The following is a 20,405-nucleotide window of genomic DNA, read 5'->3' as shown; positions in this document are numbered from 1 at the left end:
CCGGTTCCTGCGGAACGTTTTGTAATAACCTGTCTGGGAATGCATGTCAGTGCCGGAGGAACATGGCGATACCATGGAGGCAGTGTTGGAGGAGGAATGCAGGGTCTACCGGCATTAGTTTACTTGAATTATTTTGCGGAACCAATGGAAGACCCATGTCGATTGCTGCCTCATCGATAAGGAGGACCGACACTTTAGGGGGCGTAGCTAATCAGGTAATAATGGCTAGTAGCTATGCTCAGAGATAGCTAGCTAGTTGAGCATGTCAACCCCAAGAAGGTCATGGTGATGGTATGCAATCTGCTTCCTGCACTGCCCATACAGTTTGAATGAATTAGCTAACGTTAGGTCTCACTATATTTCAGGATGTAGTGATTTTCTCTGAAGCCTTTCAGTTGCATCCATGGAGCGTTGCCACTTGACGAATTTGTCGAGAATGAGACTTTCTTTGACGAGCGAATATGTTGCCTACTAGCTGTATAGCCAAGATAACTAAAGTAACTGTTTAGCTTAGCTAATGCACTTTTAACTAATGGCAGTTAGAGGTCAAGTATGCTTGTCATTGATGTGGAGTAACTTTAGAAGCAGTCATCTTACCGGTAACGTTGGCTCGCTAGCCAGCCTTCTGCACGCTACGAACGCCTAATGTTAAACATCACTCCACAGGTAGACAGAACGAACGTTACCTTATGTCCTTCACACAGTGGAATCAAATACTGCATTTAATTGATAACTTGTTTGCTTTTCAGTTGTGATAACGTTAACAGTTACCAACCTCCCTGAGAAAACATACGTCATCTGATCATGGAACTGTTTGTTTTGTTTTACATTCAGTGCTTCAATTAATGTAGTAATGATGGGCGGGGTGTGGTGTTTTTGCAGGAACAGATTCCAGGCAGGCCTGTGTTTTTAAATTCAGTTACATCAAACATTCTATCAAGGTATGACCATTAACAGATTTCTGCATATTTTCAGTTCAATGAAATCAATGACCTTTTGACACCAGTGTACTAACTACACTCCTTATAGGCACAAATCTCCATTGCTGTACTACACACCAAGAGCATGCTGTTGCAGAAGGATACACAGTGACGCCAAATTAAAAGAGCCCTTCACTCTGGCTCAGAATGACTTGAAAAACATATATGAGGATATTAAAAAGGTATGGCATGTTTTGAATATGAAATATACAAAAGCAATTGCTGTCCATCAATTAACTATTTGTTTTAAACTAATTAAACACTGTCCGGACTGCATACATATGTAAAATGTCATTGTTATGACTTATCAATTGTTATAATGGCAATCAACCTGCACCACAATGTACAATACTTGCTGTCAAGCTGTCTCTGACCCACTCTTTTCTATTCATGTTGCAGGAGCTTTTTGTCTCTACGACAGAGCTGAAGTCACTATGTGATTATTATTTTGATGGCAAAGGCAAAGCCTTTCGACCAATGATCGTGGTGCTAATGGCCCGGGCCTGTAACATCCACAGCAACAGAGCCGGGTAGGTCATTAGTACAGAGCTCTATTAATGTTGGGTAAAACTGCATGCATTTGCTAATTAAACTGTCTACATAGTCTATACTGGATTTGAATTGTCTTAAGTGATCATTAATCAGATGTGATATTGCCCTTGAGAAATAATAATAAAAGTGCAAAATAATGTAAATGAAAAGGTGAGCACAGAAAGATTGCTATAATGTACATCGTTAGCTCTATCAGTAACGGTCTAGATGATGTGCTCTTGTTTTGTTCTCGCTCATAGGGAACTTCTACCAGCGCAGCGCTCCATAGCCATGATCTCCGAGATGATCCATACTGCCAGCCTGGTGCACGACGATGTCATTGATGGCTCTGACAAGCGCAGGGGGAAGACCACTATCAATGAGATGTGGGGGGAGAAGAAGGTGAGCCTTGCTTAGCCTACCAGCAAACTTGTCACCTCGTGAGGCTCACAAGGGGTCGTAACTTTCAAGGCAGCAGCTAGTCAGCTGATCGCTGTGCCAGGTTTAGTCTTCAGCAAAACACTGTTATACTCAGGCTGCCAAAACATTTCACAATGCTTATGAAAACAGAGTTAATACAGTAAAACTCAATTGTACTCAAGCGGCCAGTACATTTCACAGTGCTTATGAAAAGAGTTAGCACAGACATATGTGCTTCCTGTGGGAATCCAACCCTGGCCTTGTAGGTGTTCATACCTGGCTTAAGCAGCTGAACTATACTAGCACTGACCAGTTGCATTGTGTGAGACCGCAGCTTCACGTTTGACTGGTAATCCCTGAAGGATTGGTCCTTAAGCCTTCTGGTCAAACATGTTAGCCTCTTCATATTGCATCAGCATTGTTAACTTGTGCAGGTGACAACTGCAGCCTCTTACTCTTGAAATTATGTTCTCTGCAGGCGATCCTGGCCGGAGATTTCATCCTCTCGGTAGCCTCTATGGCACTGGCACGGATTGGCAACAATACCGTGGTGTCGGTGCTGGCACAGGTCATTGAGGATCTGGTCAGAGGTAAGCAGGACGGAGAAGACAAGCTCAGTTGGTGAGCCATTTAAAACACAGAAGAATGATCAGAATCTAGGCTGCCAGCCATAAAGTTATGACATAAAACATTTATATTGAAGGAGGACTTTACAAAAATTACAAGGCTACTGATTCTGAACTTGAAATCCACCCATTGTGTCATCAGTCAGTTGAGGGATGTAAGAGTCCAAGTGATTCCTGGGAAGTTAAACATAGACATACTAAGATGTTTGGCTGTTCACTTTTACAACCCTGATCAAAAAGGGTGGTGTCTCCTTTTGCTGATAATGTGTTATTCGTAATCATAGTAATATCTGAGAGAAGTTCCTGCGTCATACTGCACATACTGAACCGAATCCTTTTTTCTGATCTGCTATTCCAGGCGAGTTCATGCAGCTGGGTTCTAAGGAGAATGAAAATGAGAGATTTAAGCACTACCTCGAGAAAACATTCAAGAAGACGGCGAGCCTCATCGCCAACAGTTGTAAAGCAGTATGTACGTTCTGTCTCATTTGTAAGGTTGGCGGTGAAGCTGTCCTGTGAAAGAGAGCCACTGAGCGTGTTTGCCTGCGTTTTCTCTTTCCCACTTCTCCAGGTTTCAATTTTAGTGAACTCCGACCCTGAAGTCCACGAGATAGCGTTCCAGTATGGCAGGAACGTCGGCATTGCATTTCAGGTGTGGCACTGTTCCTGTTTCTGTCATAAGTGCATGTGGTTCCTGAATAATTTCAGATAATAAATTATTAACAGATTTTATTGTGTGTAATACAATACATTACATTACATTACATTACATTACATTACATTACATTTGGCTGACGCTTTTTTAGCCAAAGCGACTAACAACATGGTAAACAGTTTAAGTTTTGGAGCAATTCTCAACAATTCTAGGACAATTTAAAAAACATTAGAGTTCAGTAAAAATAAGTGCATCAGTGAGTGCAGCTTTTAACAGTTATGTGTCAGTTTAAGATGGCTGGTGAGTGCTAGCATCAGCAAGACTTGTTGTAAGTGTTGCTATGAGAGGAGATGTTCTCTAAAGAGCTGGGTCTTCAGGAGTTTTTTGAAAATGGAGAGGGATGTCCCTGCCCTTGTAGGAACTGGCAGTGTGTTCCACCAACAAGGAACAACAGATGAGAAAAAGTTTGGATTGGCCTGAGCGTACTGGTGGTAGAGCTAGGCGTCGTTAGATCTGAGGGCCTTAGCGGTCTGGAGGTAGCGTATGTCTGTATGAGTGCATTCAAGTAGGTGGGAGCAGAACCAGAGACTACTTTGTAGGCAAGCGTTAGAGCCTTGAATTTGATGCGGGCCGCCATAGGTAGCCAGTGCAGCTGGATGAGCAGCGGGGTAACGTGCCCTTTTGGGTTGGTTGTAGACCAGGCGCGCCGCCGCGTTCTGGATCATCTGAAGTGGTTTCACTGCGCAGGCTGGGAGACCTGTCAGGAGGGCGTTGCAGTAGTCGAGTCGTGAGATGACTTGCCTGAACCAGAAGTTGGGTAGCATCTTGAGTCAAGTAAGTCCTGATTTTCCGTATGTTGTAGAGTGCGAAATGGCATGACCGGGCGACTGAGGCAACATGATCTGAGAAGTTTAGTTGGTTGGTTGTCGAGAACAACTCCTAGATTTCTTGCAGTCCTGGTAGGTGAAACAGACAGGGAGTCAAATTTGATGTTGATGTTGTGGTGTATGGTAGGTTTAGCTGGGAGGACCAGCAGTTCAGTCTTTGAGAGGTTCAGCTGGAGGTGGTGTGCCTTCATCCATGTAGCTATGCCTGAGAGGCAATCCGAGATCCGTGCTGAAACTAAGGGGTCATCAGGGGGAAAGGACAGATAGAGCTGTGTGTCGTCTGCATAGCAGTGGTATGAGAAGCCATGCGAACGGATAATCTGTCCCAAGGAGGTGGTGTAGATAGCAAAGAGAAGGGGGCCCAGCACTGAGCCCTGGGGGACCCCTGTGGTGAGATGGTGAGGTGGAGATAGCTGACCAAGCCATGATGCGTTAAACGAGCGGCCTGTGAGGTAGGATTCAAACCAGGAGAGAGCAGAATCGGAGATTCCCATGTTAGCAAGTATAGCGAGAAGGATGCGGTGATTAACCGTGTCAAAGGCAGCCGATAGGTCAAGCAGAATGAGTACTGATGACCGGCGGTCAGCCCTGGCTTCTTTTAAGGCTTCTGTTACAGACAGCAGAGCCAAGCCGGTAGAGTGGCCGCTTTGAACCCAGACTGATTTGGATCCAGAAGGTTGTTCTGTGAAAGGAAGTCAGAGACCTGTTTGGAGACTGCTCGTTCAATGCCTTTGGATAGGAAAGGCAGGAGTGAGACAGGGCGGTAGTTTTCGACTTGAGCAGGGTTGAGAGAAGCTTTCTTAAGTTTCTTAATACACTTTAAATAGCATCACAACATGCAATCATCCATTTTAATGGCTTATGTTTAATTCAGGAGACTGAATAACAGGCCCACATAAGCAGAAGAGATTGTGTATAGCTGTTATAGCTTGATCTCTCTCACACACTCACAATTCCACATACTTCCAAAAATGTCCACATACCTCAAACTCTCTACAATATACCCCAAACTTGGCACACACCGAATCAAGAAACTGAACATGACTGTTTGCCATCAAGGTCTGAATGCCTTGCCACCTCTGCCTCTTTCAGCTGGTAGATGATGTGCTGGACTTCACATCTTCTGCCAACCACCTGGGCAAGCCCTCCGCAGCAGACCTCAGGCTTGGCCTGGCCACTGGGCCCGTCTTATTCGCCTGTCAGCAGGTGAGCAGCCACTGGAATCAATCTGGTTTCAATTTAGTTAAATTGTACAGAGGATGATGGGGGGGGGGGGGGTCTTACGTTTTCAAAGTTGATGCCTTTAAAGGTGCAGTCACCGATCATACATGATTTCAAGCCCATAACATTGTGTGTCACATTCAGCAATCATCTCTTCACGACTGCTAGCTGTCCATTCTGTGAGTACACTGTAAAAAAACAGTCTCTGTAGGCAGCCCAGGCTCCGAAAACTGGAAACAAAGTGGGGACAGCATGTCCCCCAAACAAAAACAAAACCCTACTTGGAGTTTCTCTGGGAATACTGAAGGTAGGAGTGAGCATACTCTCTGGCGTGTTTCGTTTGGTCCTTGGTTGAAATATAATGTATGTTGTTTTGGACAACTGCATCTGCTAACAAATTTAAATATAAACATAAACGAACGCGACTTCCTGCACAATCGCTGACTGCACCTTTAATACAACGGGTATTAAACACATACAAAATATATGTCTGCTTCGTTAATGAAACAATTTTAAGATATATAAACATGCAGTTTACAATCTAGGAGCTATCCTCATTAACACTACCTTAGTATTAAGTGACCAAGAGCTTGAATTGAATTGGCAAAGTTTAAAGGTTAAATGGCCAGCGACCTTTACACACAGAGGAAACCCTCTGTGTGTCTGGCTGTGGTCCACATTCCTATTTTCAGTCATGTGCTCTGTGAGGGCAGAGTGTCCAGTCGGCCTACGTGTTTGGAACAGCGTCTGAGCACATGGCTTAGAGTTAGTGCACACAGCTGTAAGGTAACGAGCATGTGACAGTGTGGGCACTCTCTGTCCTCCTTCCAGTTCCCTGAACTCCATGCCATGATCATGAGGCGGTTTAGCACCAGTGGGGATGTGGACCGTGCCTGGCAGTACGTCATGGAGGTAAGAGCCAAGGGCTGTCTAGCTTGCACAAAAATGTTGTCTTTATCACCTTCATTTTGTGTCTTAAGTAATAAGATGGCGATGTCGTCAGCGGTTACAGAAAAGTACAGTGCAAGCCCCTGATGTATGCTGTCTATGTCTCATCAATGACCTCATTTGCTTTATTTACCTTTACAGTATTAAATATGCAGAGCTTAACGTTCATATTCACAAAGCCAGGTTTCAGATGTAAGCTGGGCCTTTTTAAGTCTTGAAAATCGATAATTATACGTAACAGCTTTTTTCCTTACTTTATACGTAAAGTATGGAAAAAAGATAATTATACGTAACGGACATTTTCCTTATTTTAAGCCCTCATTTTGCATTATTTTCACCTTGCATGACCTATTTCAGTCTCATTTTTTCTCTCTCTCTCCCTTGTCCCTCAGAGTGATGGCGTGAAGCAGACAAACTACCTCGCCCAGCACTACTGCCAGGAGGCCATCAGGCAGATCAGTCGTCTGCAACCTTCGCCCGAGCGCGACGCCCTCATCCGTCTCACCGAGCTGGTCCTGACCCGAGACAAGTGATCCCTAGGCGCCCCACCTTGACTACCATCTCCAAACACTGGGCGCCCTTCCAGGCAGCTATACCTCTAGGGAACCGCAAGAGGCCAAAGGGGAAAGGGAGAGGAGAGAAGATGGAGGTGTAGTGGCTACATTACCAGAGGGTTCCTTCCTGAAACACTTAAAAAAACAAAAAAGGTTCAGAGAGAGCAAAATGAATGAGATTTATTTACACTGCTGACAATTGTATGCTTGTTACTGTACTGTATTAGCAGATGTCTGCTCCCATCAATGCTCATAACCGTCTTGGTGTACAGCCATATAGGAAGGGATGGGGGTAGGATCTGTGTTTTTAAAGTTCATTTGTAATTCCAAATGTGACAAGTTGAGGTATCACCCTGATAAAGTGTGTGTGTACACTTGAGCTTATTTGTGTGTGTGGACATGTTGCCTGTCGCCCCAATATCCGTCCACACCACAACCAAACAAACAGAAAAGGCCAAACTGTCATCATGAAGAATAAGTCTGACGGAGGATGTTGTTTCATATGTGCTTCGTCTGTAAGTGCTCAACAACAACCACCAAGGCCTTATGTACACAAAAAAATAAACAATATTTTTTAAGTTAAGCTTCATCTCGTCCCTACTGTGGTCCTCAGTCATCACACGTTGACAATGTTTTATATAGGAGAAGGATTTATTATAAAAGACTGTACATTTAATTTCTTCAATTAACATATTATAAATACAAATTGATGGGCAGAGACACAAGCATTGATATTTCTGCCCCTGCAAAAAATCCAGCTGGATCACAATGAATGTTAACCATAAACAAAGCATAAACCTGTTAAAAGTATCAAGGCATTAGCTGCCATATCCTCCTGACATGGCGGCCTATGGCAAGCACAGTTAACTCTGTAGAGCCTATGTGAGCCTGGAGGGCGATGATTTTTGAAAGGTTAAAATAAAATAATTTGCCTAAATGAAGATGCACTTGAATTTCCAACAGAATCTTTAACAGTATGGTGGAAACAATCATTGAAGAACTACATTTGCTGATCGGAGGCCATGATTACAGTCTTTAGTCTTTGTGTTTTAGTACAACTTTGATCTGATGTGCGTTCAAATTCACAAACATAGGCGAACGTTTGCAAACAGTTTTGTTCAAATTTAGCTGTTCATAGAAAACATTCACCAAGAACGTTTGCCACTGTTTTGTCACTGACAAATTTGAACGCACCTCTGAGGTCATATAGACCGCTCTTAAAGTTGACACCAGGTAACAAAACCCTGCTCTGACTTCTACAGAGGGGTAGAGGATACTATGAGCGGTAATGTCTGCAGGAGGTTGCACACACACAACCTGATCAGCCCATTACAGAAAAATAAATCTTTAAACAATAGCATGATATTTGCAAGTCATACACTGAAAGGAGGTATCGGAGTTATCTTGGTCTCCACAGCGACTGAGATGCAATATGGCAGTGTTTTCCCCTGCTGATTTGAAACAATTAGAAGAAGGGTAATGCAAAAAACGTTTGGGTCCAATGTTGCATTAATTACAGCGCAGCATAGCCATGATTGGTACTGACAGGTAGCATCTTAACACTCTTGCCTATATGAACTTTAAAGCTATCTACAGATATTTAGGTGGTAGAAGTAAATTATTTTGTCCGTCTGTGGCTTTTCACCCAGAAATAAGGTGGGTAGATAGAGAGGGGGTTCTCATGCTCTAGAATCCAGCGTCTGAATTTTACATTACAAGAAAAACAAAAAAGCCTCATTATCATATACAGTCCAAAACCTTGTGGGTTTCAGGGAACACAAAATGGTCAAATTCAAAATTATATAAAATATGTTTAAAATACAAATTAAGAATGTCTAAAGAAGATACAGACAATCAGAAAGTCCAAAATTGTTCGGGAGCCCAAATGACAGCATTAGAATAACAGAAAACTAAACTGAGCAGTGTAAATATATTGTTTTTTTATATTTGTTTTTAAAAAAATGGAACTAAAAGTAGAGTTTATTATATAATACAAATCCTTTTGGACATTTTAACTGTGCATGCTTCATACATACATCAACACTTTCAACATATAAGGATGTCCAGTGAGAAGATCAAATTAGAAAAGAAACTGGGTGGGCACAAAAATTCAATATGATAGGGGAGGGGTGGGGTTCCACCCCAAATGGCACATAATCACTCTAGGGATCTGAAGTCAATGGAAACCCCCATCCAAGATTTTGGATAGCATTCTTAGGGTCATTTTGATTGATTCACCAAGTTAGTCATTTGGCTGAGCCACTGTCTGTATAAAACACAACTTACTTGTGTCCTTATGTCTGAAGCTCTGGCCCCACTGGCCTCAAGCATAACCCTCACCCACATTCTTTACACTTGTATTTCCCTTGCCCCATTAACCCATACCACCAAAATAAAGTTATAGATTTTTCTTACTTTTATTTGTTCATTTATTATTTGCCATTCATAAGGAACAAACATTCAATCATATCTAAATGCACTTTTCTATACTCAGCATGGAATAGGAAGATAGTTTTAGTTTGGTCAGCGAGAGAGAGATGACAGAAGAGAGTGTGTGTGTGTGTGTGTGTGTGTGTGTGTGTGTGTGTGTGTGTATGTGTGTCCCTTCAGTCGGCGTAGTGCATGATGGACTCCACATAGTTGCCAGGGAACAGACCGGTGGTGCCGTTGATCACCCCCTCGAACCAGCCATCGTCGTTCTTCTTGATGACGTAGATAATGGCGCCCTCCATGAACGACAGCTCATCATCCTTGTCCTTGGCGTAATCGTAGATGGCCACCACTGAGGAAGAGAAGGGGGAAATTAACAAAACAGGAAGGGTGGGTGTGTGTGTGTGTGTGTCAATGCAGTAGTAAAGTTCAGTCATACTGGCATCAGGACTGACTGAAGTATCCTTCACTACTAATGCTGAAGAACGGCAGCATGAAATTAATTAAAATAAATCTCACCTTTCTCGAGATAGATCTTGGGGGCCCAGTTGGGGTCTCCGTCGGCATATGGGTCTTGGTAGTGCACCACAGCCGCCTCCTCGTCCTCGTAATCTACTGGAGGGGGTGGGGGTGGTGGTGGCGAGTCGTCCAGCATGGGCATCTCATCCGGGGGAGGGGGCGGGGGAGGCGTGGGGGTGTCGGCAACTGCCAAGCCACCGAAAGAAATAACGGTGAGCGAGAAATCATGAAACACATACACACACACACACAGGGAGGGAGAAGGGCTAATGCATGCAGCCCCTTGCCTTGCGGAACAACTTAGTGGACCATGCAGGAAACAACTTGGGTTAGTGTGTTCTCGGATTCAGGTATTCTGAAAACCATGTGGGTTATTTTTTTATGGTAGTTTGATGGACAAACCTCCATTTGTCGATTAATGAGTTCTGACACTCAGATGTGGAGGAAACCCCATGCATTGGTGATTTGATGGAGAGCTCTAAGTGGGTTAGTGTGGGGAAATGTACTCTTATGGCCTGAGGAAGTGGGTTGGCATGCAGGACTTCAGGTTGCTTCATAGACTCTTGGTTTGGGGCTTTTCCGAGAGACATGAAATGTGCGTATTTTGCGGATGACCTACATTTCATTCACTCTTCTTTACCAACTTACATCTATAGAATCACATGATGGAGAATGATTTTAAAATTTAAACTTGTATCTGCAACTCAGATATTTTATTGTATTAACCTTTAACTGGGCTCCTCTTGATTGACCTCTTACCAGCCCCACATGCTTCCCTAATCCCCTAGCCATTGTGTTATGATTCTGACCACTAGAGGGCAGGAGAGCCAGCAATGCCTCAAACTCTAATCTACGGCATCTTATTCTGTGGAGCAGGTTCAGATAACCCCCACCAACCCATTAAAGATAAACGGGCCTTTTGACCCCCCTGTAGGTGGTGTTTTGTTCTCTCTAGATATCCTGAATGCTTGCCAGGCTCATTTCCTCCGTTTCTGTGGGAACTCTATGCGATGAATCGACTGGCTTTCACCCGACCCACCAGAGGCTGGCATTCAGTGGATTTTCATCCAAAACTCGACTCGCTGCATCAGTTTGTCTCTATAAGCATGGCTCACACTGCATCAGCTAAGCATTACAGCCCCTCACAAACTTGATTCCCCAGTAGCATGTGTATTTGAGTCTTTTCTGGTGGAAAGATTTGAGATGATGAATGAATTAGACTGGATGGATTGATGGATATATCACCATGATGTATTGCCAAGGCCCTTTTGTGTTCATTTCCACGTGTATTCAAACATGTAATCTCCCGAACAGAAAACAATAAGAGCTTTTTAGTTTCAGCCGGTAAATAAAATGTGGGAAATCTCGCTCATAGAGGCAGAGTAAGCTTCTTTCAGCATTACGTAAACATCACACACTTTTTTTTATCAAAATGAAAGGCGGTTTTGTCACTGGATGATTCAAGACTGTTACAATGTGTGTGTGTGTGAGGAAAGTTCAGCAGTCTCTCCTTGTTCTGGATTACGGCAACCACTCACTCGCTAAGTGGGTCAGCAGGGAGTACTATGGCAATAGGCATCCATCACATAACTATAGCACACACACACACACACACACACACTTACTGTACACACACCCACATGCGCACCAAATGGAGTGAGAGCTAGAGGAGAGATGAAGTGTGCCACCTCTATGGCACAGACACTCGAGTGAGAAGACAAACAGCATGCGGCATGCGGCATGCGGCATGCAACATTCACAAGACACACACACACACTGGGTGGGATGAGGACCATCTAGCTACTGGCACTTACTGTTCTCCTGCATTCTGGCCACAAAGCCAGTCAGAGGGATCTGTGGAGTCAGCTGGGGCATGGGGGGAGGAGGTGGGGCGACGGACACTACACCACACACACGCGCATATACATATACACATACACGCACGCACACAATCACACAAAATGTGTGCACCAGAAGATGTGCACATACATACATACATACATACATACATACATACATACATACATACATGTGTGCGATGCGCTTTTACACACAAGCGGCGTGCACACACACACACATACATACATACATACATACATACATACATACATACATACATACATACATACATACATACATACATACATACATACATACATACATACATACATACATACATACATACATACATACATACATACATACATACATACATACATACATACATACATACATACATACATACATACATACATACATACATACATACATACATACATACATACATACATACATACATACATACATACATACATACATACATACATACATACATACATACATACATACATACATACATACATACATACATACATACATACATACATACATACATACATACATACATACATACATACATACATACATACATACATACATACATACATACATACATACATACATACATACATACATACATACATACATACATACATACATACATACATACATACATACATACATACATACATACATACATACATACATACATACATACATACATACATACATACATACATACATACATACATACATACATACATACATACATACATACATACATACATACATACATACATACATACATACATACATACATACATACATACATACATACATACATACATACATACATACATACATACATACATACATACATACATACATACATACATACATACATACATACATACATACATACATACATACATACATACATACATACATACATACATACATACATACATACATACATACATACATACATACATACATACATACATACATACATACATACATACATACATACATACATACATACATACATACATACATACATACATACATACATACATACATACATACATACATGTGTGCACGTGCGCACACACACACAAGCGAGCGTGCACACACACACACACTGGGTGGGATGAGGACCATCTAGCTACTGGCACTTACTGTTCTCCTGCATTCTGGCCACAAAGCCAGTCAGAGGGATCTGTGGAGTCAGCTGGGGCATGGGGGGAGGAGGTGGGGCGACGGACACTACACCACACACACGCGCATATACATATACATATACACGCACGCACACAATCACACAAAATGTGTGCACCAGAAGATGTGCACACACACACACACTGGGTGGGATGAGGACCATCTAGCTACTGGCACTTACTGTTCTCCTGCATTCTGGCCACAAAGCCAGTCAGAGGGATCTGTGGAGTCAGCTGGGGCATGGGGGGAGGAGGTGGGGCGACGGACACTACACCACACACGCATATACATATACACGCACGCACACAATCACACAAAATGTGTGCACCAGAAGATGTGCACACACACACACACTGGGTGGGATGAGGACCATCTAGCTACTGGCACTTACTGTTCTCCTGCATTCTGGCCACAAAGCCAGTCAGAGGGATCTGTGGAGTCAGCTGGGGCATGGGGAGGAGGTGGGGCGACGGACACTACACCACACACACGCATATACATATACACGCACGCACACAATCACACAAATACTTTGCATCGGCAGATCGGAAGTCAAGGACACTCCAAGTCAATGTCCAGACAGCAGACGGGGGCACACCGGAGACTTAAGAACTGCCTCCTGCTGCATTTTCGCCATGGGTGATTTAATCAGATTTCAAAATCACCCTTGCCTCTCTGAAGACAAAAGGAGACTACAGCATTTGTCCTTGATAAAAACAATGCTCATGTATGACTCCAAGAGAAATGTTTCTGTATTCCGAAGCTGACTACCTCCAAGTGTGCTAGATCTGCTGAAGTAAATATGCAGGACTTATCTAGTGGTGCAGACCGACTAGTGAAATACACCTGTAGGGTCTTCAGTCAGTGACCCTTGGGTACAGAGCAGGGTAGGGCTCTTACTTGAGTTGGGGGGGTAGGCGTTGGTGCCACCATTGAGCTGTGGCTGCTGCTGCTGCTGCTGCTGTTGTTGTAGCTGCTGCTGCTGTTGGTGCTGTTGCTGCAGGGAGAACTGTGAAGTGACTGCAGGCGCGCGGCGATAAGTGCCCGTGGCCGAAACCATGGAGACGGACGAGGCGGTGTTGGAGTTGTGCCGTGACATCTGCCGCGATATCGTGCCGAACTGGGACACGACTGCAAGAAAAACCAGCACCAGAACAAAGATAGAGATAGAGAGAGAGAGAGAGAAACCCAAAACAGATGAGAGATTGAAATTGAAGGCAATGAGGGCAAGATTCAGTGATTGAAATAAGCCCTAACAAAACACAGAGGACAATTTCCCACAATCCTTTTCAGCTCAGAAACAATTCAAGCACCACCAAACCAGAGCTTTGAAATTGAAAGAGGGAGGGGAGTTGAGGAAGGAAAGGCAGGATTGTGGGGCAGAGAAGAGAGCTCAATAGCAGTGTCAGAATACAAACCACCTCCACAGTGTCACCATAAATATGAACTCTCAGGAAACAGAAACACATAAATGATAATAAATGATCGGTTTGGAGGAATTAAGGAATCAGTCTGTTGTAAGAATCTAGCATTTGTACCAGGGGGAAGAAAGAGGAAGAGAAATGGAAAGGAGAGAAAGAATTTGCAGGGATGGCACCAAGTTTAATCCGGTTCTGTTTGCTCTGGAAGCCGAAAAGAACAGGCTGCTCTGAAGTCGCAGTTCGCGCGCGTCTGTGGGGTGAACGGGGGCATGGCTGACTCAGTCCGGCCTTTTTAACCTCTCATTCACACTGCGCCAAGACTCTGTCTCAAACAGCACCCTGACTGTCTGCATCTCACCACAGTGGAATATGGAGTCAGAACAAGAGAAATCAGCCAGAGGTGAATGACTCCACACTCATCAGGTGTCTCCAAACACCTGTGTGTGTGTGTGTGTGTGTGTGTACCTGTAAATAGGTGTGTATTGCTTTAGGGTCACACAAAAGGCCTGTAGATGAGGAATATCAGACTTCCAACTGAGCATGTTGTTGTTGCATGTATGTTTTTGTCCTCTGGAAAGTTTACCTAATGACAAAGTGTCAGGAAGAGTTTGAGAGATGTTTGTTTGTCTCTGTGTGTGTGGTTTTGTGTATAATGTGTTTCCTCCATGGGAGAATTTCCTGTTTACCGAGACAGATAACAGCAGGCCCTCAGGGGGGGAAAGTAGCTTCCCCTCCCACATGCTGCTGTGATTGTGAGCGGCTGATAAGAGCCTCGAGTCCCACAGGCAAACATCACACTGGCATCATACACACACACACGATGCTACCATCATTACGTTGTAAACACACTCCCCACCACCATCAATCACAATCACTCCCAGCGATTTCCTATCAATCCCACCACCACCAGAGATGTGTAATTTATGTGAAAACTGAAAAAGTACAGGGAAGCTTTGGACGCTTTGGCCGCTCTGACGTGACAGAACATGATGGAACGTAGAATCCTATCTTACTACTTTATTTAAAGGCCGTCTATTCCGATTGGTTGATGGTCATTGGTCGCTGAACCGAGTCATAACTCATTACCATAAAGTTGACTTACTTTCAACTTTGTGCTTGACGTTCAAGTCGGCCGAAACGCGACGCCGACGGATTTGCCGCTTCCACTGAAAATGAATGACTTCCTGAATCTTTGGAAGCTGGTCGGCGGCGGTGTGTACGTACAGTAAGGCCACAACGTCTTATCTGCCTTCACAGCTCTGGCTTCTGTTCATCTCCAGTTGAATGGTTCAGGAGCTACTGGGAAACCTCATCTCTGGCTCCATGTGTCTAGAGTGAGCCGCTTGATCTGGCAATATGACCACCTGGTTTCTCCAGAGCAGAGCTAGTGTGTGAAGTGCAACCATCACCAAAAACCACCATCACCAAAAACCCATCACCACTGATCAGACCCAGCCAAGGGGCGTGATTGAGCCCCCACGCAAAAACACAGAACAGGTGTCGGCGACGGAGCAGCCATCCCCCGAGGCCTCCACCTGGAGCCGGCTGAGAAGGGGGTGGCGTGCGTGTCTCACCTATGCCGCCCGTAGGCATGGGAGGGCCTTGCCCGGGGAGAGGAGGTGGCGGAGGGGGGGCAGGAGGAGGAGGAGGTGCTCCCGGAGGAGGAGGAGCTGACATGGGTGGGACTGCAAGCCAGAGTTGGGGGGAATATATAATATAAAGCTCAATATAAAACAAACATATTCAAGTCAACATCAACACACAACAGGCATATAGTTTAATTCACTTCACACACTCAGACAGGCACACAGGTTTAAAAAAACACTGCCAGACAGTTACTTAATCTGCTCCATCAGACACAACTGGGGTGGACTGCTAGAGAAAAAGGCAGGTTATATTCAGCCACTGGGCTGCTGAAGTGGAGAGACTGTGATGGCAGACACAATAGAACACATTATTTTTTTTGCATGCAAGTGTGTGCAGACCAGCACTGGGCAGCCAACGGCACACCTTCAGACACTCAGACACACACACACACACTTCTCTGCATGGACCAAAGTATGCATGCTTTTTGTGGACACTGTTCTATGTCTGACTGTTGCCATGGTGACGGGACATGACGAAAAGAGAGTGCTCCGTTTCTCTACCTCGGTCCCTCATCCTGTCTGCAGAACCTTAGGGAGAGGAGAACACACTTCTCTCTCTCTCTCTCTCTCCTGCTCTTAAGTGTTCTTCTCTGTATCGTATCCCTCCCTCTCACTTTCCCTCTCCCCAATTCATCATTTCTCCCTTCTCTTTCTCATCATGGACTCTCTCTCATCACTTCACTCTCCCTCGACTCACCCTTTATTGCTTCCCTCATCTCTCCCCAGCTTACCTGCCTCTGGCCTGTGATGTTTGCTTTCCACTGTGAAAGGATTTTTTGTGTGCGAGAGAAGAGAGAGAGAGAGAGAGAGAGAGAGAGAGAGAGAGAATGTGTGTGTGTGTGTGGTGTAGGACTGAGGTTGCATGAATCAGCACAGAAGAGAAAGGAATGTTCAGACAGAATCAAACCAAGAGAGATGGATAGGGGGGGTGTGTGTGTGTGTGTGTGTGTGTGTGTGTGTGTGTGTGTGTGTGTGTGTAGAAAGTGGGTCTATAATTGAGGGCCAGTCTCCCAGCCCTGCTGATTAATCCTGTCTGATAAGCATGTGCTTTGTTCTCACCCTCTCATTCTGTGAATTCACTCATGGATTAATGCCTCAGTGCTGATTTGATGTCCTTTCTGTCTGGCACCACACACACATGCCGAGTGTCTGTGTGTGTGTGTGTGTGTGTTATTATCCTGCGTGTGTATCACAGCTGAGGGCCGCATTAGGAAACCACTTTTTCACGTGGATTGAAAGGACTTTCAGTGTTTTCACACAAATGCAAGCAGACCACAAATACATATATCTAAAACGAGCATAACAGTCACAAACAGTCATGAACACAAGACACTCTGGGAAATCCATATCCACTATTTCCCATGGAGAGCAGCCAAAAGACACAGCATAATGGATATTCAATATGAAAATCAGGCCTCTTTCATCTGTCACTCCCAAGCACACACACACACACAGGTGTGGAGAGGCTATGGGTTGAGACTAACCTTGTCCAGAGTTAGGAATGGATGGGGTTGGTACAGCTATGGGAATACCAACACTGTTGCCACCGCTGTTCTCCCGACTGCCACTACCTCCCTGCTGCAGCTGAGGGACAGAAAGAAAGAAAAGAAAAGCGTTAGCCATGTCTTCATCATCTGTTTGCTCCTCAAACCTACTTCTCACTTTCTTCAGGTGACCTGCCTTTTTTTTTTTTTTCAGCAGGCAAACATTTTCCCTCTCAAAGTCTATTTGGCTCCCAATATGGAGGTGACCTACATAGCACCCATCCACCCCACACACACACACACCCACACACGAACATGTGAGCTCTACACTACAGTCTCATGTCATGGCTCATGCACCCCTTCGTTTCCACCCTACAACATGCTTCCTGTCCCAGTCATTACAGAGGGAAGCCATGATGGCCCTCCTTTCATTGCCCGCCCTTTTGGGGTAGACAGTAAGCTCCTAATGGGACACTACCCAACACTGTGCGTGGCTTTTATGTACAGGCTGTCAAATGGCTGCTGTCATCATCCTGAAAATCATGTTTTGAGACACACTCTAATGGCTTCTCTTGAGAAGGCTTAAGGAATCAGTCTACCCCTTCCCTCCCACTACTAGAGGACCAGGGGTCCAACTAGCACACCAGAACTCCCCTTCTGTCATTCTCTCCAATCCTGATCTACCCATGTTCTCTCTCTCTCTCTCTCTCTCTCTCTCTCTCTTTTCTCTCCATCCCCTCTCTCTCAGCTAAGCCCTCCCATCCTGTGTTTCTCATCTCTGCCAGTCTGGCTGGGGGCTCGGTAGCTTTCTCACAGCAGAGAACACATTTATTTTGCTCCACCCATGAGAACTGAAGGCAATCTGTGTTCCGTGCAGTCAGACACACTGTGTGTGTGTGTGTAGAAAGTGGGTCTATAATTGAGGGCCAGTCTCCCAGCCCTGCTGATTAATCCTGTCTGATAAGCATGTGTTTTGTTCTCACCCTCTCATTCTGTGAATTCACTCATGGATTAATGCCTCAGTGCTGATTTGATGTCCTTTCTGTCTGGCACCACACACACATGCCGAGTGTCTGTGTGTGTGTGTGTGTGTGTGTACACGCGTGTATCACAGCTGAGGGCCGCATTAGGAAACCACTTTTTCACGTGGATTAAATGGACTTTGTGTTTTCACACAAATGCAAGCAGACCACAAATACATATATCTAAAACGAGCATAACAGTCACAAACAGTCATGAACACAAGACACTCTGGGAAATCCATATCCACTATTTCCACGCTAGAGCAGCCAAAAGACACAGCGTAATGGATATTCAATATGAAAATCAGGCCTCTTTCATCTCTCACTCCCAAGCACACACACACACACAGGTGTGGAGAGGCTATGGGTTGAGACTAACCTTGTCCAGAGTTAGGAATGGATGGGGTTGGTACAGCTATGGGAATACCAACACTGTTGCCACCGCTGTTCTCCCGACTGCCACTACCTCCACTGCTGCCGCTGAGGGACAGAAAGAAAGAAAAAGAAAAACGTTAGCCATGTGTTCATCATCTGTTTGCTCACTCAAACCTACTTCTCACTTTCTTCAGGTGACCTGTTTTTTTTTTTTTTCAGCAGGCAAACATTTTCCCTCTCAAAGTCTATTTGGCTCCACAATATGGAGGTGACCTACATAGCACCCATCCACCCACACACACACACACCCACACACGAACATGTGAGCTCTACACTACAGTCTCATGTCGCAAGAGCTCATGCACCCCTTCGTTTCCACCCTACAACATGCTTCCTGTCCCAGTCATTACAGAGGGAAGCCATGATGGCCTCCTTTCATTGCCCGCCCTTTTGAGGTAGACAGTAAACTCCTATTAAGGACACACGCAACACTGTGCGTAGCACACATGTACAGGCTGTCAAATGGCTGCTGTCATCATCCTGAAAATCATGTTTTGAGACACACTCTAATGGCTTCTCTTGAAGAGAAGGCTTAAGAGGAGTCAGTCTACCCCTTCCCTCCCACTACTAGAGGACCAGGGGTCCAACTAGCACACCAGAACTCCCTTCTGTCATTCTCTCAATCCTGATCTACCCATATTTCTCTCCCTCTCTCTCTCTCTCTCGCTCTCTCTCTTTTTCTCTCCATCCCTCTCTCTCAGCTCCCTCCCCCACGTGTGTTTCTCATCTCTGCCAGTCTAGCTGGGGGTCGGTAGCTTTCTCACAGCAGGGGGTGCACTCCAGTATAGGCACATTTCTCTCTCCCTCCTTCATCGCCCTCTCTCACTCGCTCGCTCCACCTTTCCTTCACCCACCCCTCTACCTTTTCTCACTTCGCCTCTCTGTCTTCCGTGTTCTTTTCTTCCACATCCCTGTTGTCTCACAGCAGAGAACACATTTATTTTTGCTCCACCCATGAGAACTGAAGGCAATCTGTGTTCCGTGCAGTCAGACACACTGTGTGTGTGTGTGTGTGTGTGTAAGAGAGATAGCATAGGGGAAAGGAGCATGTGTGTAGAAGTAAGTAAGTGTCTGTGCACAAACATGTGTGCCTGTGTGTTATTTTTTTTATTGAATGAGGTCCTACGGTACTACCAGAAATGGAGAACCTGAATAAGCGACTGCTCCTTGCAGAGCTCTAATCAAATACTGATGTGGATTCATCTGCAGCTCTCTCCCTCTCACACACACACTTACTTCACTATTCATCAACATTATGGAGTTTAGTGCCTTCCTGCTGGCTTTAAATGACAGAAATAGCCTACAAGTTAAACTCACACAGCCTCCATTGCACATTTATGAGTGCAGAATAAAACATGATGATGAGTGCAAGTTGTCACATAGCGTAAGTGAAAGGATGACCAGAAGACCCACTTCAGCAGTGACCGCTCTCCTCCCTCTGTCCCAGTAACTCAAATCACTAGCAAAGACATGCAAATGCCCTGGTTGTACCTGTTGCGGTCACTAATGTATCACAATGTATTCCTAGTGATTCTCAACATGAGGATAATACACATATCCACCAGGGGC

At 44.7% G+C, this 20,405-nt stretch overlaps 2 protein-coding genes across 4 annotated transcripts in view; one reads left to right on the top strand and one right to left on the bottom strand.

Annotated features, from left to right (window-relative positions):
- Positions 1–62: 62 nt before the first annotated feature.
- pdss1 (prenyl (decaprenyl) diphosphate synthase, subunit 1) lies at positions 63–7,405 on the top strand. Of its 2 annotated transcripts, XM_048266233.1 has the most exons (11): positions 63–215; positions 883–941; positions 1,030–1,162; positions 1,380–1,510; positions 1,772–1,913; positions 2,410–2,521; positions 2,916–3,025; positions 3,129–3,209; positions 5,192–5,305; positions 6,152–6,232; positions 6,661–7,405. In XM_048266233.1, the coding sequence occupies exons 1-11, from the start codon at positions 63–65 to the stop codon at positions 6,799–6,801; spliced, it is 1,257 nt and encodes a 418-aa protein (XP_048122190.1). In that variant the 3' UTR covers positions 6,802–7,405. The 2 variants fall into 2 exon arrangements, with proteins under 2 accessions (XP_048122190.1, XP_048122191.1); XM_048266234.1 differs by lacking the exons at positions 6,152–6,232; positions 6,661–7,405 and adding an exon at positions 5,465–5,724.
- A 49-nt stretch (positions 7,406–7,454) lies between these two features.
- abi1a (abl-interactor 1a) overlaps positions 7,455–20,405 on the bottom strand; it is a 50,690-nt gene continuing 37,739 nt past the window's right edge. Inside the window, exons 7-12 of one of the 2 annotated variants that reach the window (XM_048266235.1) lie at positions 18,781–18,881; positions 15,824–15,934; positions 13,729–13,959; positions 13,010–13,096; positions 9,772–9,957; positions 7,455–9,604 (exon numbers count right to left, since the gene is read on the bottom strand). In XM_048266235.1, coding sequence (XP_048122192.1) covers positions 9,429–9,604; positions 9,772–9,957; positions 13,010–13,096; positions 13,729–13,959; positions 15,824–15,934; positions 18,781–18,881 — 892 coding nt within the window. In that variant the 3' untranslated portion in view covers positions 7,455–9,428. The remainder of the gene's footprint in view (positions 9,605–9,771; positions 9,958–13,009; positions 13,097–13,728; positions 13,960–15,823; positions 15,935–18,780; positions 18,882–20,405) is intronic. The other variant, XM_048266236.1, reaches the window with a different exon arrangement.

This window comes from Alosa alosa, chromosome 16, assembly GCF_017589495.1.
Source record: "Alosa alosa isolate M-15738 ecotype Scorff River chromosome 16, AALO_Geno_1.1, whole genome shotgun sequence".
Taxonomy (NCBI): domain Eukaryota; kingdom Metazoa; phylum Chordata; class Actinopteri; order Clupeiformes; family Clupeidae; genus Alosa; species Alosa alosa.
Note: the sequence above shows the minus strand (reverse complement) of the source record. Positions and strands in the feature narration are given on the sequence as shown.

What these genes read in the sequence shown, in the direction of transcription:
- pdss1 (XM_048266233.1), top strand. Translation starts at nt 63, where the DNA reads ATGGCGATACCATGGAGGCAGTGTTGGAGGAGGAATGCAGGGTCTACC. An exon ending in TAGGGGGCGTAGCTAATCAG is followed by an intron (nt 216 to 882) that starts GTAATAATGGCT and finishes GTGTTTTTGCAG; the next exon opens with GAACAGATTCCAGGCAGGCC. An exon ending in TCTTATTCGCCTGTCAGCAG is followed by an intron (nt 5,306 to 6,151) that starts GTGAGCAGCCAC and finishes TCCTCCTTCCAG; the next exon opens with TTCCCTGAACTCCATGCCAT.